Source organism: Egretta garzetta, unplaced genomic scaffold, assembly GCF_000687185.1.
Source record: "Egretta garzetta isolate BGI_Z169 unplaced genomic scaffold, ASM68718v1 scaffold108, whole genome shotgun sequence".
NCBI lineage: Eukaryota > Metazoa > Chordata > Aves > Pelecaniformes > Ardeidae > Egretta > Egretta garzetta.
Window position 1 is genome coordinate 1,295,420 of NW_009260614.1, and position 25,036 is coordinate 1,320,455.

Below are 25,036 nucleotides of genomic sequence, written 5' to 3' on the forward strand. Positions count from 1 at the left end.
TCCTGCGGGCCACACCCCTCCTGATCCAAGCCAGGATGCCGCTGGCCCTCTTGGCCACCTGGGCACCCTGCTGGCTCATATCCAGCCCCCTCTCGACCAACCCCCCCAGGGCCTTTTCCGCCGGGCAGCTTTCCAGCCACTCTTCCCCATGCCTGGAGCGTTGTGTGGGGTTGTTGTGACCCCAGTGCAGGACCCGGCCCTTGGCCTTGTTGAACCTCACACCATTGGCCTGGGCCCATGGATCCAGCCTGGCCAGGTCTCTCTGCAGAGCCCTCTTCCCCCCCAGCAGATCCACACTCCCGCCCAGCTTGGTGTCATCTGCAAACCGGCTGAGGGTGCCCTCGATGTCTAGAGCTGATCAGAGGGATCTAAATGCCACCAGTGGTGTGGTCTCCATCTCCCTCAGCTCTGGTGGGACACCAGCCCCAGGACCACCGTGGAGCTGTCTCCTTGCAGGGGCAGATCCTGTCCTGGGCTGGGTTCTTGGCAGGGTGACTGCCGGGGGACTCTGCATCTCTGGGCAGGCATCTCCAGGTCTTGGGGGCCCAGGGAAAAAGTCCCATTTCTCGTAAGAGGGGCACATCTGCTAAGCCTCCTGTCCCAGCTAAATGAGAGCGTAATGAAATAGTTCTAAAATTCATATAGTCATACATGCTTTCTCCTTTCTTGGCTCTGGGAATAGCGGATCTGTTTTAGCTGCAGCTCTCAGAAAACTTTCCCTGAAGCAGCCAGCGTGTTTAATTCCAGCCCCTGAAGGCAACATTTTAATTGGCTAAAATGAGGCCAGTGATGGAATTTAACTGTCTGCCCCAGCCATGATGAGCTACATTAAATACCTTATAGACTAAGAGGGAGCCAAGCCACCTGAACGTAATCTGTGCCCTTCTCACACCTCCTCCTTCGTGGTTTTTCTCTTCTTATTTTACAAACTAGCACGTTCAGATAGGGGAAGCTTGTGGGGGTTTTGACAGCGTAGAAAAGGGAATAAAGAACTTGTTGCCACCACTATAATTTCAGCTACTGTCATCTCAAAGAATTGTAATAGAGGCAAAGACAGAAAGTTCTTACAAAAATATTTATTTCTCAAAATTTGAATTAAATATTATATCAAAAATACAATTAAATACAGAAAATATAACATGAGCATGAGTCTTCATTTAAAAAATATATCTATAGAACAATATTCTTATTTGTCTGGAGTAGTTATTGCACCTGATCCCTCCCCTATAAAAAACTAAATAGCAAAACACTAAAGTCAGATTCTGCAACATTTTCAGTTTCTTAACTGGCTTTAAATGACACTGAAGCATTCCAGCGGAGCCTGCAGCTGGCTGCGGTGCGCTTGTCCTGGCAGCCAGGAGGTGCAGGGTGGCGGGGTCCCTCCTGGGACCTCAGTTCATCTCCAGGTCGTTCACGTACTGCTGGACCCAGTCCTCATCGGGCTTGGCGCAGACCTCACGGCCCTTCCTTGTGACAAACCTGCGGGGCGTGGAGAGGTGAGCTTGTGGTGGGAGAGCAATGCCCAGAGGGGAACCCTGCCCTGACCCCAGCCTCTCCCAAGGATCAGCAGAATTGAGGCGTGCAGGACATTGTGCCCTTCACATCGGCAGTGGTGGAACAAGACCAGCATGAGCCCCTGGTGCGCTGAGACAATGGAGCATCACCTTGCACCTCTCAGTCCCCCGTCTCTCCTGTCGCCGGGCCAGCCCTCATGCCCTGTCTCTCAAAAAGGGGTCTTTCCCTCTCTGGACGCTCAGCCCAAAGGGAGAACCCACCACCGCCCTGGGGGAGAGGACTTACACGACGGCTGGCTGGGAGCACAGGCTGTTGGTCTCATAGTACTCCACCACGAAGCTGCGGGGCAGCTGCCGGGACGTGTAGGTGAAGCAGCAGGAGGTCGGTGGGTCAGAGCCAACTGTGAAGGGCAAAGACGGCTATCAGGAGGAGCAAGGGCTGGGGAGCAGGTGCAGGGAGCTAGGACCACGGACCCCTGGGTGTGGGGAGTAGGGAGGACATGGAGGAGGAAGAGAAAAGACGGGGTTCTTTCTCTTCTGGGTTCGCTCTGAGCTGGCGCTGACACAGCCTGTGCTGTGCTTTGAGCTGCACCTTTCCCATGGCGGGAGAGCCCCAGTGGCCCTGGAGCTCCTGCCAGAGGGTGGGCTGGCATGGGAAGGGACCCAGGGGTGGAAGGCCTGGCAGAAGGGACCCTGTCCCAGCAGTGACATCTCTCCTGGTCCCATTTAGAAAGGAGGGGGAGAGCCCAGACTTACTTGGTGCAGCGGAGGTCTGGCAGCAGAAGGCGGCGATGAGCATGGCAAGGGCAGCCACAAAGACCTTCATGTCAGCTGAGAAGTGGTGGCTGGAGCTGAAGCAGGCAAGTGGAGCTTGAAAACCTCTTTTCTGTCTGATGCTGAGACAGTCAGCAGCTCCCAAATTTATGGGGTGAGGAGGTCCGTGCAGCAGCTTGCGTAGGCATGGTGGAATTTCCCCCAGAGAAGAAGCTGCTCATGGTGCAGTCTCGTGGTGGAACAGAGCAGCAGCCCCAGCCCCGGAAGGGTGAAGCTTCCCCCTCGATTCAGAGCCTCCTCAGTGTTACAGGATATGAAAGTCACCATTGCTATTTCTGCTTCTTTCATGCATATCCCTTAGTAAGAAGTTCCCCTGTGGAGGTTCCTGCATTTGTCAACAGGCCTCTATTACACAACCTGCTCAAGCAGCTTGGAGACAAGGGTCCATCCTTCCAAGAGCTGTGCAAACGGGCTGAAGAGCATGGATGGGATGAGGCTGGTTAAGAAAAAAGGGGCCAAGGTCTCCTCTACCATGGATGGTTTCCCTCCCACAGCTGCACCACCTGTGCTGCCCCAGTAGCAGGAGATGGGAGCCATCACCAGTGGGCTCCATGGCCTGTCCATGCTGTGCAGAGTTTGAAGGGACTCAGGGCATGTCCTGCAGCCATGACAGCACTGCAGGCACCAGCACAGGCAGTGATGGGCATGAAGTAAGTGTCCCAGAAGCTGAAGCACTTGAGTTTCCTCCTCAGTGTAAGGGAAGGGAGACCTGAGATGGGGCATTATGTTCCAGAGGTGCCTGCCACACTACAGGTCCCCAAAGAAGACCCTAAGTGACCAATTTAGATTAGACAGTTAAATTTCAAGGGCTACTGACAGGTGAGGCCTATCATTGCTAAGCATGGAGATGCAGAGAGCCAAAAGAAGCATGGAGACGTTGACTGTGACCCTGATGATGAGGCAGGAGGGGCTCCAGGAGCAGGGTGAAGAAGAAGACACCACTTCTGAACACCAGGAGCAGTTCAGCTGTGGGGTGAGAGCATGGCCAGAAACTGGGATGTTTGGGAAGAAAAGAATATTCAGTCTCAGCAGAAGTGAGAAAATTTTGATGACCACAGACGAGGAGGAATGACCATGTTGGATGGGAGAGAGAAAGAGCTCACAGCTCTCTGAGGGCTGGGCAAGGGCCGCGAACAGGGACGGTTCACTGGGAAGAAGCCACCAGCCTACATACAGACTGCCATGCAGGTCAACCAAACACGTCCCTGTCCCCAAGAAGGAGGAGAGGGAAGGCTTGGCAGGGAGGTGACGGATGCTCTGGGAAGAGCTGAGGGCTGCCCAGCTGTAACGAGATCTTCCTAGAAGGACATCTCTTCTCAACAGGGAAGCAGATGTCTTTCTGGGAAATGTCTCCGTTTCACTATTTTAGTCTTGGCAGATGCTACCCGAAAGTGAGTGGAAAGACTATAACATAAAGTGGAGCAACCCAACCGCACCACCAGCACCTCTGCACGCCTACCGCGGCTCTGGGCTGAGTCAGTACTCACTGTGTTTCTATTAAAGGCTTCCAGCTATCGACCCAGGCGCCTGCTGTAAATAACCTGGTGTTTTCCAAATATCACTCCAATGCCGCATGGTGTGCACAGCCCTCCACCAGCCATGGGCTGCCCTGCCTCCCCTTCTGCCATCCTTGGAGGTTAACTGCTCTGCTCTGTGCAGGCAGAGAGGGGTCTGGAGGACAACGTGGTCCTGGACGTGGCACAGGAGAAATCACAGAGGTGGCCCATGCTTAAGGAGTCTCCTGCTGGGGAGGGCAGATCTACCCCATGGAGCAAAGGTGGCCCTTGCCAAGTGTCACAAATTCAGGATCCTGCTGATTACACCAATTTGTCATGGATGGAGTGAGAGAGAAACAAAAATACGCTTTATTGATATAAACCAGTGAGTCAATCAGGTTCAATGGTCAATGTGACAGTGGTTTAACAAGATTCAGTGGCAAGGTACACTTGGTTATTGACTGCAGAGGGGACGGGGTCAGGCACAACTGTTGACCGCCCGTTGAGTGACAAGGTTCAGAAAGGAGCCCCTTGCTTTCTAAACTCCTTCCTCAGAGAGGAGCCTGGGTGCGGCTAGATCCAAGCCTAGTCCCAGACTTGGTCAATGGTTTATGTCTAAAGGATGCACAATCAATCCCATATATCACTGTCAAGAATATGATTTTTACATGGCCTTGGTTTAGCAGCAATTTGGGATTTGCTGATGTTTTTGAGATAAATCACAAAATTAGGTTGCATAGTTCTTAACAGCATCAGCCAATTTACCGGAGTGATTCAGTGGAATTTGTTACAATCAAAAGAGAGACGTAGTTAAAGGTTTGAGAATGGCACGGGTCACCCGAAGCTTACAGCAGGGTTGTACACACAGATGGGGTTTAAATCAAATCACACAGACAGACGGATGCAGTTCTGAATAAATTGCACACACACACACACACAGAGGTCAACCTGTCATTAAAATTTCCCTTTTTGTGAGTTTCCTGAATTACTCATTTCTGTGTGCTGCCATTCTTCAACAGTTGGTGAACCTCAGAATTGACAATGGACGGTTTTTCAGTCTTCACAAAATTTGGCCCTAGAGGCATCCCCACTCAGGGGGAGGTACCGGGTCACACAGCCCACTGCTGTCCTGGAGAGCTCCAAAGGTCTCCCCTTTGGATTGCTATTTATAGGATCCCGAGATGATTGGCTTTGGCCAGTGTTTTCCATTCTGGCCACAATCCACGCTGACTCCTTCTGGTATACAATTCAGGCAGCAGACGACCCGTGCGTGGCCAAAGATTGCCTGACCCCCCAGCCATTGCACTTGAGACCAAGATAACAGTGCAATTGGGTTTATCTGGAAAAATTCCTTCCCCGCAAGGGCTGTCAAGCACTGGACGGGGCTGCCCAGGGAAGGGGTCGAGTCCCCACCCCTGGGGGTATTTAAAAGCCGGGCAGCCGAGGTGCTTAGGGCCAGGGTTTAGTGGTGGGATGGCAGGGTTAGGGGAATGGTTGGGTTTGATGATCTTAAAGGGTTTTTCCAACCCAAACAATTCTGTGATTCTATGATTTTATGATCTCGGAGTGGCCCGGGGGGGCTGTACCACCCCACCAAGCTGAGCATCACCTCCTTCCTGGCCACACCGTGGCCAAGCTGGTCACCTCTCCACCCTTCCCTTTGCCGTCTGCAGAGGTAGACACCCTGCAGGCTCACTCATCAGTGCAGACCCCGCTCCCACCCTTCACTTGTCAGATTGCCTGTCCCCAAATATCCTGGGAGGATGAGGAGGGAGCCTGCCTCCACAGGCAGGGCGCCCAGCCAGGCAGGAGGTGAGAATCCGGCGTTCAGCCGGACGCCAGCTGGACCAGAAATCGGCTCTGAGCTAGCGTCGGCTTACTTGGCTGCTCTGCCTGGTTGCTCAGGGAATACAGCCTGTGGATGTACGTAAGAGCGTGGTTTGCCTCTGAGCTGTTCCCTGTGATTCTGCCTTCAAGCATCCATGGGTCATGTTTGAGATTTGCCACCTCTAGCCATCTAGTCCTGCCCTGCTCCCAAGGCACACAGTGTGGGTAGGGCAGGCAGGCGAAATGCCTTTTATGGCGCAGAAATGTTTTGGTAAACCCCAAGTTTCAATAAACAGAAGAATTAGTTGGAAACCTGCATTGATTATTCAAATGTTTTCAATGAGAATTTTTTCTGGTTTAGGCAGCTGAACACCTCCATGCCTCTACACTTTTGTTGGCAAGGTGGCAAGCAGACGCCAAATTATTTTGGACTGTCAGGGACTATTTTATAATTAATCTAAAAAAAATTTCCTCATTTAACTGAGTCAGTTTGGGATCAGTTTAACCTAGGTAATAGGTGTGCCAGGGGCCAGGTAAGGTCTGAAACCTTTCTACTGCTGAAAGCCAAAAACAACCCCAAAGTCCGGGTGTTGGCTTCCTAGGGGGTCTGGTTCTTTCTTAGAAATCTGACAAAAGCCCCCACTCTGCCAGCTCCTAGCAGGTGGGATAGAGGTGGGAGGCTATGGCCGTGTCAGCAGTACCCTTGGGATATTGTGACATGCTCCTAAAAACTGTTTCCATACCTACTCCGGTGGGCATTCCAGTCATGATGAAATGAGAAAGTAATTTCTTCTAGCTCTTCCCATTTTTAGAAGGAGGATGCTGTGTGTCTCAGATGAAGGGCAATCCAAGCTGGGAGGTGCTCTGAGATGGAGAAGTGGCCATGGAAGAGTGGCCAAAGTGGGCTGGAGCATCACAGGGGGGAATTAGGTTCGTAGCACAGCAAATGGTGGTGTAAGATGGGCGTTTTCCCACCGTGGCTCCAGGTGGTTTCAGGATTCAAGACCCACCCTTGCCCCCACCTCCGGCAGGCAGTGCCTGGACCCAGCAGGACAGGCCATGCGAAGCCATTTGGCTGATGTTGCACCCATTTAGATAGAGGGAAATGATAGCGCTTTCCTGCAAGCCCCCCCAAAAAACCCCAGGAGAAAGTGCTAAGTAAAGGAAATGCCCAAAATAAGTTCCGTGACAGCAGAAATAGAGAAATTCTCAATCTTGAATGAAAGGGGAACCCTGAAAAAAAGCTAAATGGTGAGACTGGCTGTGTAAGTTGCTATTTATAGCAGGTTTTAATGTGGAGGAGTCAGGATTCGTTTGGAAAAGGAAGTACTAAAAAATGTCTTGAGTTCAGAAATTGTCCCTAGGAAGAGCTCTGCTGCCCCGTGCAGCCGCCTCCATCCTGCCCCGCTCAGAACTCCGGCACCAGTGACTTCCCCACAGTGTCCAGAAATTTCACCCCCACCATTCTCAACATTTCTGGAGAAATGTTGGAATTTTTGAGATGACGTCATGTCCCAGAACTGGGTCCAGTTCTGCGCCTGTGGGAGTGACTGGGAATCATCTGTCTCCACCATGCTAGGCGCAGTGCAGAGCACGGCCACCCCGGCCGGCAGCAGGCATGGATCACCGCTGGCTGCGTTGCACAAGGGATCGCTTCAGGTTTCCCCAAAACCGTGTCGCACCCGGAAGATGTTTGTGGCTGATAAGAAAAATGTACCTCGTTAAAGGCTCAATCCTTCAGCAAGGGCATCTTCTGAAAGAAATACCCTGGTGAAAGCTATGCTTTCTAATGGCTGATGCCTCAATTTTTTTTTTAGATCCTTTAAGATCCTCAAGTCCAACAATACCTGTCCACCATTAAACCCTGTCCCTCAGCACCTTGTCTGCCCAGCTTTTAAATACCCCCAGGGATGGGGACTCGACCCCTGCCCTGGGCAGCCCCTTCCAGTGCCTGACAGCCTTTGAAGGGAAGGAATTTTTCCCAATGTCCAACCTAAACCTGCCCTGGCACAACTTGAGGCCATTTCCCCTCGTCCCATTGCCCATTCCATGGGAGCAGAGCCCGACCCCCCTGGCTCCCCGCTCCTGTCAGGCAGTTGTAGGGAGCGATGAGGGCTCCCCTCAGCCTCCTCTTCTCCAGGCTGAACACCCCCAGCTCCCCCAGACGCTCCCCAGCAGCCTTGGGCTCCAGAAGGATGCCCTTGACCCTCTTGGCCACCTCGGCACACTGCTGGCTCTTATCCAGTCGGCTGTTGACCAACTCCAGCCAGGCAGATTTGCAGCCGCTCTTCCCCATCCTGACCTTTCCCTGCTCCCAGAGGGAGCTGAGACCAGGGTTGACTTTTAAACTCGTGTCAGGGCCATTGCCACAGCTGGGGCACTTCCCTAATGCATGATCCTCACACACCCTGAAGCCCCCGTGTGCACCAGTGCTGGCTTGGTCCTCCTCTTCACAGCACACTGCCAAGGACGTGCCTGGTGTGGGTCCCCTCCCAGCACAGGCCCGGGGGCAGGAAGCCCACAGGAGGTGGAGCCCCCGCTCCCACAGTGAGGTGTGAGCTTTCCAGCTGTGGCGGCCACGCACAGGGCCTGGTAGCGCCTCTTGAATGTTTAGTAGCTTCACATTTTACTTTGGGCTTGCTGCAAGGCTGCAAACCACTTCCCACGTGTGGGGGCTGTTTGTAGGTTAAGGCGCTCTGCAGGAAGCGTGGGTCCCATCCTGCTCCCCATGATGCAGAGGTTTTTGCCACCCCAGATGGGCTTGTGCCCTTCAAAAGGGCCATTGTCCAGCCGCCCCGGCCAGTATGGGCTCTGCCTGGCACCCTCATCCCCTCGGGGAGGGGTGGGACTTAGGGAGCTCTGGCACCGCTTGCGGCGTGCCACAGCCCCGCAGCCTCCTCATGTGGCCTCCTGCATCCCTCGGGGGCCGTGCAGCCGCAGCAGGGCCTTGTTGGGGATGGTTTGCGAGTGGGAGCAGAGGGGAGCTGGGCTTGGTCAAGAATCACCTTTGTCACAGGCTGTGAGCAGAGGGACAAGGCTGTGACTCCCCCTGGGCACCGCAGCTCTGCCTCAGTGGAACCACCAGCGTCTCCCAGATGGAGAACCCCACGCCCCAGAGTTCGCATCTGTTTGTGGGCTTATGGGCAAGAGGATCAAATGGCTAGCAGGAGTGGCAGGGATGGGATGATACCCCTTTACGTGCCCCAAGGTCTGTCTGATGGTGCCAGGGCTGGGATGGTGCAGCCCCACGGGCGAGTGGTGGCCCCCAGGGGAAGGCAGGCATGGCTTCCCCGGCAGCCCACAGCATCGCCCCGAGCAAAGTACCCTGCATCCCTCTGCCCTGGGGGTATCTGTGTGCTTTGGGGCCCAGGGCTCTTGGTGGGGGCTTGAAGAAGTCCCAAAGCCTCTGGGCTAATCCTCACCACCATCTGTCCCAGGGGATGAAGACTCAGCACCCACTGTAACATCCTTCCCTACAGTCTTCCTCTCTGAATAATTTTAGTTTTCCTTTTCTACCTTGCCTGCACCCAAACAAATCTCAGGCCTCAGTCTGGGTGAGGCTTAAATGATAAAAAATGGCTCATTTCCAGACATAATAAAGGAAGCTTGAGGAAGGTCAGCTTATAAATGCTTGAACTGTGGGAACTGTGACAGCAGAGCGCTCTGGAATTTGATAGAGAAGCGAAAACCAGCGTGCAGAACCAGAAAACTGGAAACAGAAGCTGGCTGGGAGGCCAGGGAGAGCAAATTGCTCTGGAGCAGCCTGGCAGGGGGCATGCGCGGCCGGGGTGCAGCTGGGGGTGCAGCTGGGGTGCAGATGGGGTTGTAGATGGGGGTGCAGATGGGGGTGCAGATGGGGGCTCGAAGCCGCAGCCCTGTGGCAGGGGGTGGGCAGCGCAGAGGGGCAACTGGGGAGGGAGAGGTGCCCCCCTTCCAGGAGGCTGCTCAGCATGCTGGGGGCAGCACCATCACAGCTGACATGGGGCAGTTTTGTAAGCGCTCATTGGGTTGTTACCAATGACACAACTAAGCACCCGCAGCTGCGGCAGCTCTTTGCAGATCCTCCAGCTCTGCCAAACTCATTACCGGTAAATGACGTCTTCTTTCCTTCCACTGACCATTGCAGGGCTTCCAGCTGGAGGACAGAGCTGCCTGGTGCAGATCGCACCATGTCCCCATCACACCTCCCCACCCCCCCGAGTGCTCTGCGCAGTGGGCAAGGTGGCACCGCGTGGGCCACCGGCCCATGGCTTGCTCCTTGCAGGCAGCAAGCTGGGGAACAGAAGCTGTGGAGTTCCCATGAGCAAGACTGTCTCTGGCTGGTGTTAGCCACAAGGCTGTCTTTCTGCAGCCACAACCTTTCTCACCCAGCAATGCAGCGCCGGCAGCCGGCATTTGTCATTTCCCCGTGCACACACCAGCATGTGAGTTGCAAGCACAGAGGAACATAAAACTCCCACTGTTGGTTTCAGCATGACTTAGTTCCATGGCAAAAAGCCATAATTTGGTTTTGCTCTGCAGCAATTCAGCCAAAAGCTTCTCGTTCTGCCAGGCACCTCTGCCCAGAGCTGCCCAGACTTACGTAGGCAAAGCAGAGTTGGTCCTGCCCGGGCTCTCTGTGAATCTGGCAGCCAAGAGCACCAGCATCTGGGGCTGTAACATGGGACAAGACCATGCGGGGAAGCAGGAGCATGGAAGAGATCCTGCCCGGGGGGTAAGCATGTGGAGGAGCAGATCAACCCCGTGTCCAGGGATGGACCTCCTTCCTGACTCTGCCAGAGACGAGCTCACTTTGTGCAGGACGGAGCCTCCACTGCTCTCGCAGCGGGGCAGGGGGTTTGTACGTGTAGGGGTGAAAATCCAGGTGCTGGAGCCCACCCACAGGCCTGAGCACCCTCTCTGTTCCTGCTCCAGCTGCGCCCCAGGACACTCTAGGTCACCCTGTCCCTGCAGAGCTGCGGCTCTGCCCGGCTCTGCAGGCAGGAGCTGCCACCGCTCCAGTGCCAGGGACCTGCTGAGGCTTGAAACTCTCTCCCATGCCAGCAGTTTCTTCGTCACTCATTTCTCATCTTTTTGGCCAGAAAATCCATCTTGGATTCAAGGGAGCTTTTGGAGGGAGTAGTTCAGGCAAACCACCTCTTCCAGCAACACCCCCGCTCCCCTGGGGGCTGAGGCTGGGGGTGGCAAAAGGTCCTCCTGCCTGCAAAGACCCTCCAAAGCAGCGTGAGATCCTGCAATGTGGTTGTTGGTGACAACCTGTGGCTGTTATGGTGACTATGAGTAGCCTGCAAAGATGCTTTGGTGGAGGAGGTCAGAGCAGCGGATGCTGTTTATTTTGACTTTGATAAGGCTCCCGTAGCATCCGCATAGGCAAACTGATGAAGTATGGAGTAAATAAATGGTGGTGAGAAGGACTGAGAACAGGTGGAATGGCTGGGCCTGGAGGGCTGTGATCCATGGCACAAAGTCCAGCTGCAAGCAGGTTGCCAGTGGTGAAGTCCAGGGATCGATCCTGGGGGGCCAGTACTGTGTAATATCTTACAGCCTGGGACAAAGTGAGTCCTCGGCCAGTCTGCCGATGGCACAAAGCTGGGAGGAGTGGCTGACACACCAGAGGGACGTGCTGCCATCCAGAGGGACCTCATTGGGCTGGAAAATGGGCTGATGGAAACATCATGAAGTTCAGCAAAGAGAACAGCGAAGTCCTGCCCCTGAGGGGGGAGCACCCCAGGCACCAGTATAGGCTGGTGCCAACCAGCTGGAAAGCAGTTTGGCACAAAAGGACCTGGGGCTCCTGGTGGACACCAAACTGGATGTGAGTGGCAATGTGCCCTTGCCATGAAGGCGGCCAGCAGGCTCCTGGACTGAGTTAGGAGGAGCGACGCCAGCAGGTCAAGGGATGTGACCCCTCCTCTCTGCTCAGCACTGGCGAGGCCAATCCTGGAGCGCTGGGTCCAGTTCTGGGCTCCCCAGCATGAGAGATGTATGGACATGCTGGAGAGACTCCAGTGAAGGTCCATGAAGATGGTTAAGGGCCGGGACCATCTCTCCTAGGAGACTCTCCTGGGACTGTTCATCCTGGAGATGAGATGGCTCAGGAGCATCTTATCAACATGTGTATGAGGAGCAAAGGAGATGAGTCCGACTATTCTCAGTCATGGCCAGTGACAGGACAAGAGGCAACGGGAAATTCTATTTAAACACTGGATAAAATGTTGTTAGTGAACACTGAAACAGGTTGCCCAGAGGTGCTGTGGAGTCTCAGTCCCTGGAGACATTCAAAGCCCACCTGGAGATGGTGCTGGGCAGCCTTCTCAGCTCTAAGAAAGGGCTGGACAGGATGATCTCCAGGGCTGCCTCCAGCCTTGGGTCCTTGCCGGTCCACGTTAAGCCAAGACTGGTGGGGACAGAGTGCTTTGGATAGCACAGAGCCTGCAGTCCGGCCACCTCTCGGCTCCACGTGCTGCCGTTTAGCAACCTTTGATAACATCCAACACACAACAGCACGAGCATGCTTTGGAGTCTGCCCGTGTTGTTTTTTTTTTTTCCAGAGTTGCATAACCTTCGGCAAACGTTGTGTCTCTTGCTATACAGGCTCCCAGGGAAAATCCCTCCTGCAGTTCAGATAAACAGTTCTCCTCTTTGTGCTGTGCCACTTGGCACATTTTGGTTTCCTTTTGTTGAAATCGAAAATGAGCACTGAGTCACCGTTCGACATCCTTGGCTCCGTTGTGAGCCCTATCCCATTCTTTCTGACTTGTGCTTTTTTTTTTCCTGAATTCCCTTTGGCTATTTCACTTTCATGACATCATTTCTCATCATTCTGGAATTTCCACTCTGGCTTCTCCCAGCTGCCTCCAGGGCTCTCTATTAAAAGGGAGTTGAATCCAGCTGCTGCAGTCTGAGCCGCATCTGCCAGAGCTTCTGGTCCTGCTCCGGCTGCCCGCACCCAACGGGAAGATGAAGGTCACTGCGGCTGCTTTTGCTCTTCTCCTCATTGCAGCCTCTTGCTCCCCAACCTTCTCTGGCCCAGGTGAGTCCTGCTTTTTCATTTGTGAAGGAAGAACAGAACTGAGCCTTCCTTATCTTTTCTCCATTCAGCTCCCCTAGTGGATAACGGGGAATTTCTCAGCATTTGTACCACTCTCCATGCTGCACTGAGATCAGCTACATGTAGGAACCCCAGAATTAGAAAATCATCCATCCATCCACCTGTCCATCCATCCATCCATCCATCCATTCATCCATCCACCCAGCCATCCCGGGCTCAGAGTACTTATTCCCGGTTATAGTTTAGGGACTTCAGCTTCTGCCCTGGGGCTGGGGGAGGTGGGAAAACGAAGCTCTGAGCAATGACTGGGTGGGAATCTCCCCCAGTCCCTGATGTTGGACAAGATGATCCCCAGTGTCCATTTCAGCCTTAATTATTCTCTAATTTCTCACTCCCTTTGCCACCGGCATGGCTCGCTGAGTTAATGGGCTGGCTGCTCCTGCTGCACAGCCCAGCACAGGCTTACCTCATCTCTCCTTGCCTCTTCCAGTTGGACCCAACCTCTCAACCTGCTGCTTCTCCTACACACACCAGAAGCTCCCACGGAAGCTCATCCTGCGTCACTACAGCACCAGCACCACTTGCACCCTGCCGGCCATCGTGTAAGTACGGGTGCTGACTCCCAGATGCCGGCAAGCTGGGGCAGCGTGGGGGCAGTTGCTGCTGGGTGTGCATGTGTGAGGGACTGGCTCTGCAGGGTGGCTGGGGGCACGGGTGTCTGTAGGGGCAGAGCAGGGCAAGCCCAATCCAAGGGGAAAAGGCTTGCATAGGGCCTGCTGGGGATGCTCCCGTGGGGATGTCTAGGGATGTTCCTGCAGGACCTGAGGAGGGACTGTGGGAAAGGGGGGGGGAGGGTGGGAAATCACAGCCAGCTGCTGGTTTCAGCATCAGCTTAGGGCACAGGGGAGAACTTCTTGCAGTGCCCCAAAGCTGAGATCCAGTCTCTCCGGGGGCGCAGGGCTGAGCAGGGATCTGATGTCTCCTCCCTGTTGCACAGGTTCATCACAAAGAGAGGCCGCCAGGTCTGTGCCAATCCCACTGACACCTGGGTTCAAAGTTACCTGCAAAACTTGAAGCAGAACTGAGCGAAGCAAGATGGCAAGCCTAGCTGCTGTCACGCACGAGTCGCCTTGTCCCAAACTGCTGCGATGGAGCAGGACCCCGGGGCAACAGGAGCTGCACAAGCCCACGTCACCTACAGGCAGCTCTGGGGGTCTGCTGGCAGGGGACGGCAAGGTGCCCGGTGTTGGGGTGCTGCTACTCGCCCCCAGCTTGCACAGACCTCGTCCCGCTGCCCGGACATCTCCGTCTGCAGCCTGGGAAGGCCCATGGGACTGCACCACTATTGTTCTTGTGTTATTTAAAATTATTTAAGAAATTATGATATGGGATGGGCAGTGCTTTCTTCTGTGGATGATGATGCTATTTATGGGAGGGTGGCAGAGAGGGTATTTATGGGATAGTGGATCAGAGTCTGAGTGTTGGATGATGGGTGGCCCTGGCTTACATGTGTGAAAAATCATGGTTCTGGAGAATAAAGAATTTAGACAAAAACTCTGCTTTTTTTCCTTTTTGCGCCTCTGTGTGGTGTTTGCCAGCCCAGAGACAGAACCTCACCCTGAGCCTCTCTGCACACCCTGTATGGCACGTGATGTTGGGCAATGGTTTGAGGCAAAACCATGAAGTTTCCATACTGCAGACACATGAATATCCTCCGACACCTCACTCCCCCACCACGTACACCCCCGCCTCCCACATCCTCTACAGAATTGGGCATGTTTGCGTGCACATATGGGCCTTTTGCACATGGGAATATGCTCTCCACACACCCCAGGCACCTCCCGTATGCTTGCTTCCACTCCCAGCCCCGCACGCTGCACCCCAAATGCTCCCTGGGTGCGCTGTGGGTGCAGTGGGGTGGTGAAAGGACACGTTGCTTTACGGGGTAAAATATGTACCCGGTGCTCATGGGCTGCTCATCCGCCCTCGTGCCAAGGGTGCCGGGGTGCAGTGCAGGGCCAATTCCCCTGCTAGCCATTTCTGCCAGCTAAACAGCAGTGTCTCCTGGCACAGAGCCCACAGGCACCCACATGCACACCATCAGCAGCCCTGCCGTGTCCCTCCTCACACGTCTCTGTTCCTCTGAGACGCCACCGTGTCTCTGCCCGCCAGCCCCTGCATGCAGCTGGGCCCTGCAAGCCCAGCAGTGCTGCCTGGAGAGGGGCAGGGACCCCAGCTTTCTTTCTGACCACCCCAGTGGGGCTTGTTCCTTGCTTTCCAACCTGTAAAACAAACAGAAGGGCTCAGCTCTGCTACAAGGATAAAACAGCCACCAGCAAACCTGCAGCAGTCGTTCCCAGGTGCGGCTTTGCATGGGAACATGAATGGGAGGGAGCATGTCCCAAGGGTAAAAGCACAGTGCTTCAGCACAGTTTGCCCATTGCAGTGGTGCTCAGCGCACCTCTGCTTCTGCACGCCAAGAAGAAATGTCCCCAAGAGCACGGAGCTGGCCTGGCCTTACAGCCGTCCCATTCCTGTCTGTTGGTATTTCTCTTTCCGAATGCAAAAAAAATCCTTTCTCTTATTGCTTCATCTTTTTCCTGCAGCTACAGAACAGATTCGCCAACTCTGAGGCTGGGAAAGCACCTCCACGTTGTCTTGTGATTTCCTTCCAGTCTTGTGTTTTCCAGGCTGGAAATCTGGCTGCAGGCAGGATGGCACCCAAGGAGCAGGATCCCCGTGGAGGGCAGGCCCAGCCCAGGCACCACGCTGTGCCCCAGGAGACGGTGCTGGTGATGGGGGACCACCAGGAGGGCTCCTCTCCAGCTTCATGGGGATGGCTCCTGACTGCTCTGCTGGGAGGACGATTTGGGAAAGGCATGGGCTCTTGCTCAGCCCTGGCAGGGTCCCCACACTCCCCTGGCACAGCAGGGTCCTAGCAGAGAGGGTCAGGTCCAAGCAGGGACAAGGTGGATCAGCATGTTTGCAAAAATCTTGTCCAACTCTCTCCCCCATCGTGGGGGAGAGACAAAAATCTGCCGAGGGGTATATCTTGAGCAGGGCTTCCCCACTATGCCATGGAACAGGGGAGCAGAGAGTGGCCACCGCACGGTGGGGTGGATGGAGAGGAGCTGCTGCCTGTGCTGGGTAGGCGAGGAGCCCGGGAAGGGGGTGCTTGGGGTCTCGTCTGCCCCTGAGGGCATCCTGACCCTTGCACTCTTGCTGCACACTCAGTTGCTTTTTGTGCTGAGAAGCTGAGTTTGGTGCTGCAGAGGAAATGCAGGAGCCCAAAATAGTCCCTGGCCTGGGGCTTTGTGTGCTGCAAGGAGATGGGGGAATGGATGCCGTGCTGAAAGGGGGGGGTCTGAGGTTTGCCCCAAGCCAAGGGACAGGCTGGAGGGGCAGGAGGACTCGGGGCTGCAGCTGGCTCTTCTCTGGACAGTCCCTGGCTGGGAGCCCAGCCCCGTGTAGGAATTTCCCTCTCCAGCTTTTCTGATTTTGGTTTCCTTCCTGAAGCTCCAGGAGCAGCAGCCAAGCCAGCCTATCCCATATTCCTGCTCCCCGCTACCCCAGACCCATCTCCACAAGCCAGGCACCGCATGGGCAGGTCCCTCTGCATGGGGACCATGGCAGCCCAGCCCAAGGCTCCAATGCCCACCCGCGCTGCCTGGCTGGCCAGGCTGGCCCATGGGGCTGGGGCAGCACTGTGGTGAGGGTCTGTAGGAGCAAAGGAGAAATCGAAGCCCTGGGGGTCAAATGTGCAGGGAGTGGACAGGAGGAGACACTTGGGCAAGCTGGGAGAGCTGCTGTGGGAAGAGATCTGCAGAATCCGGGGATGCTCTTGATGATCCTGTCTTGAGGCTTGGGGACGGCACCAGCCCTTTCTGTGCCTGCTGCACTGAAATCTGCAAGAGGTGGCTCGGCTATAGGTCAGTCCCTGGTCCCAACACCCTTCTCCACATCAACTCTGACAGCCCAGCACTCCCTTCTTTCGCTCTGCAAGTAGTTCAGGGACACCCATGCTGCAAAGTGTGAGTTGGGATGGGCTCCACCATGAGGCTGCCCACAGGACACGGGGCACAGATGTGCGTGAAACCAGGTACCGAGTGTCAAAGATGCAAGTCAGGACTCAGCAAGGCCATGTGGTTCACCAGCCTGGTCTGAGCTGAAGGAATGATGGTGCAGTGGAGAAGCAAAGGAAGGGTTCAACTCCCTGGTTGCCTGCCGGAGGGTGACCATTGCTCAGCCATCAGGCTTCTTACGTGCTTACGGAGGGGGACAAAAGCCAAGGCCAGCTGCTCCCATGGGGCCTGGTGCATTGGTTCTGCTGGACCCCATGAACCACAGGCCTTTCCCTCACTACCTGCTGTGGTGGAAGGCACCCAGAAGGTCAGAAGACCCTCATGGTGCCATGGGCAAAGCACTGGATTGCCCAGTTCTCTCTGGTCTTTTTGAGCGCATGAACCCTGTGGCTGCCCCCTCTCTCCCAGTGAGGCTGTGAGAAGCCCTGGGAAGGGAGGTGAGCCATGCAGACCTCCAGACCCCGTGTTGCCTCCTTGCTGGGCCCTGTTTCTAAACGGATTCTGTAGCTGCCCCCTCCATCAGTCCTGTGGGGCTGTTCTCGCCTCTCGCTCTCAGCCACTCTTCTCAACACAAGGAGCACAGTTGTGGTTGTTTCTAGATGCTGCTGCTGAAGTGTCTGCTCTGTTAGGGGATGTACATCCTGACACAGCCTCTTTAATAGCGGATGGCTTGAACTTGGCCTCACGGCTCAGCCTCTTTGACCTCCATCTTTCTAACCTACAACACTGGCCATGCTCTGGCAGCTCCACATGACTCAAGAAGCCTTTCTCCTAACGCCCCCCATTTATACGTCCCGTCACTGTTGCTTCCCTGTGGGAAGTGGGGACTGGATGGATCAGTGCCAAGCACAAACATGGTCTTTTTGTGTTTAGCTCCTGGTTGGAACACGAAGGTGTCTCTGATTGACCATTGTTGCTCTCCTTGTTACTTCCCGCTGCTCCCAATCCTGCTCTGCTTCCAGGTGAATCCACCTCTGTCTTTGGGTTGGTTTTTCCTCTCCTGGAGGAAGAAGGGCTCATGATGGTATCCTGTAATGTGTGAGGAACAGTCACAACCTGCTCCGACTCCTTGGTCTGGAGCGTGGCCTGCTGGAAGTGCTTGTTCTCTGCTGGTTGTAGACATCCACGTTGTGTCCCCTCCAGGTCATATGGATTCAGTCCTGCACTGCAAATCTCTCCCAGCTGTCTCTGACACCGCTATGTGCTGCTTCACATGCACTTGGCAGAAGCTTTCCAGGATACACGTGAAGGGCTATTTCTACAGCACCAGCCGCTGTGTGAATACAGGCTCCTGCCTGTGCAGGAAGCCTTTGGCTCAGCCCCACAAATCTTTCTCCCTTTTGGGACCAAGAGTGGGACTTGTTGGGGTGTTATCTGGAGTTGTCCATCACTCATGTCCTGGCAAGGAGAGATGCTTTCCAGTTAGAAGGAGGTGGCTGAGAAGCAGCTGCCAGCACTGACACTGGGATGGAGGGAGGAGGAGAGGTTGTTCCTGGTGTCCTGGGGGTGCAGCCAGAGCATGTGCTCCCAGGCGAGGTACTTGGTGAGCAGCAGAGAAATACCCCAAAGGTGCCTGCCCCAGGAGACACCAACCACATGCTCTGCAGTGGCCGCTTGGGTCCCCGGTCCCTCCCCTGCCTGCGGGAGCCAGCAGCAAATTGAGGCAGAGCCAGGAGCCCGTCCCAGGGACCTTCTCCAGTTTCTCAGTACCTCCCCTTGGCTGGCTGCCTCCGCAGCAGACAGCGGTCACAAAAAGGACATTCCCTAGCCCTGGTGTGACTGGTGCAGCTCTGCAGTGGTGCACCCCTTCCCCACCACAATGGTTTCCTGCACCTCCCCACTTCCCAGCTTCATCACTGGGAAGAAACACCCAGGTCTGCACCGACCCTGATGCCATAAGGGTGAAGACATTTGTGAACTTTTCAGGGACACGCTGAGGTGGCCACCCCTGCCTGGTCCCCCAGTGTTCCAGCTCTGGTCCCTGGGAGCCCAGGGCCAGTCCCAGCTTCTTCCACTCTTCCTGCAAAGGAATGATTTTGGTGTCATGGAGTGCTCACCTCCCGCTCATCATGGTCCTGTGGGCAGGGAGGTGGGACCTGTGACCCCAACAGGGAGTGCTGGCTCCTTCAGCCCACCTCACCCAGCCTGGATCTGCAAAGGCAAGCTCATGCCTCAGTTTCCCCATCTGTGAGTGAGGGACATAAATGCTTAAAATCTTTCTGTGATGTGCTCAGGGAGGCACTGCGTGAAAGCAAACCAACATGAGCATTGTTGGATTATTCTCATGTTCAGGAGGACCTGGCTGATCCTACATCCCTTCCCGGCTTTCCTCCGCTGCCGGGCTGCGTCCCAGGGTGCCCCTTGTCCCCTGCCATGGTGGCTGTGCCAGAGCTGCTGTGCAGGGATGCAAACCGGAGCCTTGTACCTCTCCCCTCCCGCTGAGCCTGCATTTGGGCTCCTTTGGGAGATACTCAGGGGCATCCCTCTCCTCCCTTGAGGGAAGGGGCATTTCAGGTGTGCTCTTAATTAGCAATTTGCACCCTCATTCTGTAGACAGGGTTTCACACTGCCTTTAAGGAATAAAGCCTTCTGCTCATAATGCCTGTCTCCACCACTGAGCCTGGACATCGGTGGAGCCCCTCCCTGATGCACAGGCTTCCCCTTCCCACCCACCCCCATAAGAGTCGTCCTTTTGGGACCCCCAAACCCTGCTTTCCACAGCCCAGCTCCCCTGGGTGCACAGGGGAAGGTGTGGGGACCCAGCCATGAGCCTGCTGTGAACCCCAGTTCGGGATGGAGCTGGGCCCTGGCTCTTTGTCCTCCATCTCCTCCCACCAGGTCTCTGTGCACTCTGCAAGGCTGCTGTCAGGGTGGGCTGTTGGGCAGCACCCCTGGGCCTGTAAATCCCACTGCCCTGTCAGGGCTCTTCCCATCACAGACCTAAGCACTGGAACCCCTTCCTTGGTTGCGTCCTCCCTCTCCCTCCTCTGCCCCCGTCCTCTGCTCCCAGCTCCCTGCCTCCTTCTCTCTGCATCCCCTTCATGTCCCCTGCCCTCTGTACCCCAGGGTGCCCTGCACCCACCCCTCAGCACCCACCTCCCTTCCCCTACACTTTTCCACCCCATCCCCAGGGACAGTCGTCCTCTTCTGCCTGGGGCTGTGCCGCCTTGTGCCCTGTCACCAAGGACTCAGGACTCCCTCCCTCCCTGGAAACCCCATCCCTGGGACCCTTTGGACCCCTTCCTCCCTGGGACCCCCTTCCTCCCTGGGACCCCCCATCCCTGGGACCCTTGGGACCCCCTCCCTCCCTCAGCACCCGGGCAGCACACAGGCAGGTGCCCTGCCAGGATTCAGGGACAGGATGAGTTCAGGTTGCGGCACCACCCTTTGGTGCACAGACATCTCGGGGCTTCCTCTGCTGCCTGCTCCCGCCGGGAGGATGCTCCCCAGGTCAGCCTGCCAGAGTGGGGTCCACCAGGGCTGCAAGGGCCCTTTGCTGGCCCTGGCCTCATGCCTGGGGCAGCCCCCTCCTCTCTGGGGACCCTTGTCCTGGGCACTGAGCCTCCCCTGTGCCCTGGGGCTCTGCAGGGTTTCTGCACCCATTCCCTGCACTGGTGCAGCGCTGTTGGGAATACAGTCCCAGGCTGTGGAGAGCCCCAGGAGTAGCGGGTGAGAGCTGGGGCCTTGGCTCCTGCCAGAAATAGAGACTTTGACGCAGTTAAAAGGAACTGCAATAGGAAATGCTGGTTAACAAACAGGGAGACCTGCGGAGAGGTGGTGACGAGCAAGGGAAGAACAGGAGTCACCTGAACATTTGCAGACCACCATGGCACCAGTGGGCTTGGGGGTGTTTTACAGACACTGTATCTCACACTGGTTTGCTTGCTCCTAATTATCATAGAATTGCAGAATCACAGAATCGCAAATATTAGAATCTTAGAATCCCAGGTTGGAAGGGACCTAAAGGATCATCTGGTCCAACCTTTCTAGGTAAGAGCACGGCTCAGACAAGATGGCCCAGAAGCTTGTGCTGGATTATGGGGGATCACTGGTTGCTAGAATCATAGAATCATAGAATCATAGAATCATAGAATCATAGAATGTTTAGGGTTGGAAGGGACCACTAGTGGTCATCTAGTCCAACCCCCCTGCAGTGAGCAGGGACACTGCTAACTAGATCAGATTGCTCAGAGCCCCATCCAACCTGGCCTTGAATGTTTCCAGGGATGGGGCCTCCACTACCTCTCTGGGCAACCTGTTCCAGTGTTTTACCACTCTTATTGTAAAAAATTTCTTCCTTACCTCTAGCCTGAACCTACCCTGTTCTAGTTTAAAACCATTTCCCCTTGTCCTAACACAGCTGGCCCTATGAAAAAGACGTTCCCCATCTTTCCTATAGGCCCCCTTTAGGTACTGGAAGGCCGCAATCAGGTCTCCCCGTAGCCTCCTTTTCTCCAGACTGAACAAGCCCAACTCTCTCAGCCTGTCCTCATAGGAGAGGTGCTCCAGCCCTCGGATCATTTTTGTAGCCCTCCTCTGGACCCGTTCCAACAGTTCCATGTCCTTCTTGTGCTGAGGGCTCCAGAGCTGGACGCAGTACCAGAAGCTTGTGCTGGCCAACGTTGACATCACACCATCATGCAATGAGGAGGGCCTGAGAAATTACTCCCGGGGTGATGAGTAGCTCATTTCGTGGTGGAAAATGTCCTGGGAGGTGAAGATTTGACGTGCACAAGCTGCCAGGTGGGGATACTCTTAGACAATGGGAGATACCAAAACTTCTGAGCTTTTGCAATGATGGAGATGGAGACAGCCCAGAGAGCAAAGGTCTCCTTCCCCCCCGCAGACCTTCAGCAGCAGAGCGGTCAGAGCTGGCAGTTTCATTCTCTAACCACAAAGATATCAGTGAGCTTTAAATGCAAACCAGAGGCTGATAAGTGCTTTTGTCAGTTTTTACTTGGTTACAAAAGATCTCTTGTGCTTTTTGAAACCAAATTCAGGTTTTCCAAAGACAGCAGATAAGTGGTGCCTGTCTTTTGGAGGAAAACAAACCCAGAGCTGAGCCCAGCTCAGGCTGCACCCCCAGCAGAGCCCATGCAGGGACGCGGTCCCGGCTGCGCAGCCCCCAAGCCTCCCTCCATCGTGCTCATTGCAGAGACGCTGCTGCACCCCCATCCTGTGATTTCCAGAACCCCCATTGCCAAACCCGCAGTGGCAAATCCAGTGGGTCTGGCTGCCTGGCTCCTGGCCTTGGCTGCTGATATGATGGGGGAAAAGGGCTGGGGGGGGAGCTCCGGCTGTGTGGCAGCATGAAGGCTGGGAGGGAACGGCCCTGGGAGGTGCTGGAGCTGTGACGGGGCTGCTGCTGCAGTGCGGGGAGCAGGGAGGCCAGGCAAGGGAAGGTTTTGGGGGCTAAGGATGTTGAGGCATTTCCAGCTGGGAAGTTTGGGTTCTTCCCCTGCCTCCCCCAGAAGAGTTGTAATGGGGCCCTATCAGCCCCGTTTTTCCAGGCAGGAGGAGAGCAACCTTTTCCAGAGTCGACACAGAGAGAAAAAACATCTTTATTCTTTTGGCACCAGCAAGAGACAGCATTTTGAGAACAAAGCCAAACAGTGTGGTTCCACAATAAGCATCCTGTAAGTAACCAGCGCACTGCTTCCTTCGCTGAGGAGACAGACCTTACAGCATGTACCGCGCCACGGCAAAATCCAGCCGGCTGCCCTGGAAGCCTGGGTTTACCTGGCAGCACTCATACCTCATTTTTCCAGACCACTTCTCACAAATAGCTCTAGGGGTAAAATCCCCCTCTCATTCTAGCAAGAGGCACTATCTTTAGCCACGTGTCACACACCAGGCTATGCCGCGACAGGTCTGCAAAGCCAGGAGGTGCCCAGCATCACAGATGCCTGTAAGGGTGGCTAAATTATCGTGGATAAATGGCACCTTTGCAGGACAAAAGGAACTTCAGGGGTCCCGCAGGGGCTCAGCAGGCCCTGGAACTCAGCAGCAGGATTTCTAGGTCTGTGCCAAGGCTCTGCTGGATGGTCTTGCAGGGTTTCTCGGGGCAGAGACCCCTCAGCTCCCAGCGCTCACTGCAGCTCCAGGGCATTCACGTATTCCTTCACCCACCTGGCGTCGGGGTCGGCACAGACCTGCCGGTCCTTCCTGGTGATGAACCTGTCAGGCAGGGAGGTGTTACAGCCCCAGAGGGGCAAAGGGACGCGACAGGCTCGGGTCACCCCCCAGGTGCGTGCTGACCTGCCCTGTGGCCAGGGCTACCTCCCAAGAGGTCATCTCCCCTCCAGGCTCCCATCCCACAAACCCCCAAGCATCAGGGGGCTGCGTAGCCTGCTAAAGCCCAGAGAGCAGGGAGAAATCAAGGTCCCCTGGGAGAACCTCCCCATGCTCAGATGTTCCTGGCCACCATCAGTGCGGAGGGAGCCTGGGTGCAGCGCGTGGGTGGCTGGGACGTCAGTGGCCAGTCCCCCCAGCGGCCAGTCCTGCATGTGGCACATTATGTGCATTGGGCTCATCACCACCAGGAGATCCCACTGGCTGCACAGGGACCTCCTTCCCACACTTTATTCCCAGCACCAGGATGGCTCAAGGAGACCAAGGAGACCACTTATTTCTCAGCTGAGAAGGATGGGTGCTCACACCCTGCTCAAGGGGCCTATGGTAGCAGCACCTTTCCCTTACTCTGGGTATGGTTCCTCGCACCACTGTGCTCCTGGCCCTGCTGGACGTGAAGCAAAGAGCCCAAAGGCTGGCAAAGACTTTGCGCAGAGCCCAGGGCAGGAGCCGGTACTTACACAACCGCTGGCTGAGAGCACTTGCTGCTGGTGTAGAAATAATCCTTCACATGATTCTGGGGCAGCTTTCGTGAGGCGTAGCTGAAGCAGCACACTGTTGTGTCAGCCCCAACTGGAAGAGAGCAGGAAAGCCAGCATGAGTCTATCACTGAATAAACTGCACATTCCCCTGCTGAGAGCATGGGCAACCGTGCCCTTAGTTAGTTGTGGAGCTCTCTTCCTTTCCCCAGAAAGCCAGCAAGAAATTGCTGGGAACACCAAAGCTTAATTAAAGTCATTGCCAGTATTGCTTGTTAAATGTCTTGCACTTGCTTCCAATGACAAAAAGCCCTTCAGTCGCCCTGGGACCACTCCTAAAGCCCAGCAACAAAAACAGGGGAGGTGAAACCTGAAAACTTTGATACTTATCAGTAAAATTAATCCCTAAGTTAAAAGGATGCTAGAAAGGAAGAACAGTCCCCAGAAAACAGGAGAAGCTGTTCACAGGGATGTCCAACCTTTGCGGCTAACTTTTTCCAGTTCTGCTTCAAAATTGCTGCCAGTCAGAGCAAAAATCCACCCCAAGAGAGCAGAGAGAGAGGTTTTACTCACTTGGAGCAGGAGAGGCCTGAGAAAAGAGGACAGCCACAAGGACGATGGAGAGGTACACTGCGGAGGTGTTCATTATGGACAGAGATGGGCTGCAAGGGCAGAGGCAGGACCAGAGCAGACTCCTCCTGTGTCTGGTGTGAGATGTTGGCTCAGGCTTCCCTTTTTATAGGGACGGTGGCCAGCCCTGTCAGTCAGATTTCAAGGCAAATGCTTGGAGTTTCCGAAGTGTAACAGAGCTGATGTCACAGCACCTTTGCCTCAGAAATGCTGAAAAAAAAGGAGGAAGCAGGTCTAGGAAATACCAGAATAGCCTTTGTGTGAGATGGGGTAAGTCTGAGCAAATCAGCACCCATGTGAGGTCTGCACTGACCAAGACAGGATATGAAACCACCCTTGAGCAGCAGGTTCACACTTAGATTCACCAATGTGACAGCAATACTCATGAAACTCATCTCAGCATCCTCCCCGAAGGACCAGGAGGACCTCAACTCCATCTCCTGTTCAAAGACCTGGGCCTTGAGGACAAAGGTGCTCAGACCCTCAAGATGGCTTCGGGTTTTGTGCAGGTCCAGCTGGGGGGTTCTTGCTCCCGTGGGGGGTCTGGGACATGCACAGGGTGGGTGGAAGGTGGCAGCATGGGCAGCAGGAACGCTCTGAGCAATGCTGCCCACACAGGCGGCAAGGATGGCTGCCACCCTGGAGACTGGTTGTAGAGCTGGGCTGGCAGTCTTGGCATCTTAAAACACAAAATCCTCAATGCTGTGCTTCCAGTATGGAGCTCTGGACCACATCTGGAGCCCAAGGCTGGTGGGGAGCAGCTGGGGGAGCT

General features: G+C 55.2%; 3 protein-coding genes across 4 annotated transcripts; 1 reads left to right on the top strand and 2 right to left on the bottom strand.

Moving 5' to 3' along the window:
• Nucleotides 1–1,391: 1,391 nt before the first annotated feature.
• LOC104131874 (C-C motif chemokine 4 homolog) lies at nt 1,392–2,340 on the bottom strand. Of its 2 annotated transcripts, none has more exons than XM_009645089.1 (3): nt 2,271–2,340; nt 1,801–1,915; nt 1,392–1,467 (listed from the first exon to the last, which is right to left on the bottom strand). In XM_009645089.1, the coding sequence occupies exons 1-3, from the start codon at nt 2,338–2,340 to the stop codon at nt 1,392–1,394; spliced, it is 261 nt and encodes an 86-aa protein (XP_009643384.1). The 2 variants fall into 2 exon arrangements, with proteins under 2 accessions (XP_009643384.1, XP_009643383.1); XM_009645088.1 differs by having other exon boundaries at nt 1,392–1,479.
• Nucleotides 2,341–12,631: 10,291 nt separating this feature from the next.
• Nucleotides 12,632–13,807, top strand: LOC104131875 (C-C motif chemokine 4-like). The gene is made up of 3 exons (XM_009645090.2): nt 12,632–12,704; nt 13,213–13,324; nt 13,720–13,807. Exons 1-3 carry the CDS (start codon nt 12,632–12,634, stop codon nt 13,805–13,807), a joined length of 273 nt encoding a protein of 90 aa, XP_009643385.1.
• Nucleotides 13,808–22,501: 8,694 nt separating this feature from the next.
• Nucleotides 22,502–24,342, bottom strand: LOC104131876 (C-C motif chemokine 5). The gene is made up of 3 exons (XM_009645091.2): nt 24,208–24,342; nt 23,617–23,728; nt 22,502–22,981 (listed from the first exon to the last, which is right to left on the bottom strand). Exons 1-3 carry the CDS (start codon nt 24,278–24,280, stop codon nt 22,894–22,896), a joined length of 273 nt encoding a protein of 90 aa, XP_009643386.1. The 5' UTR covers nt 24,281–24,342; the 3' UTR covers nt 22,502–22,893.
• Between the last annotated feature and the right edge of the window lie 694 nt (nt 24,343–25,036).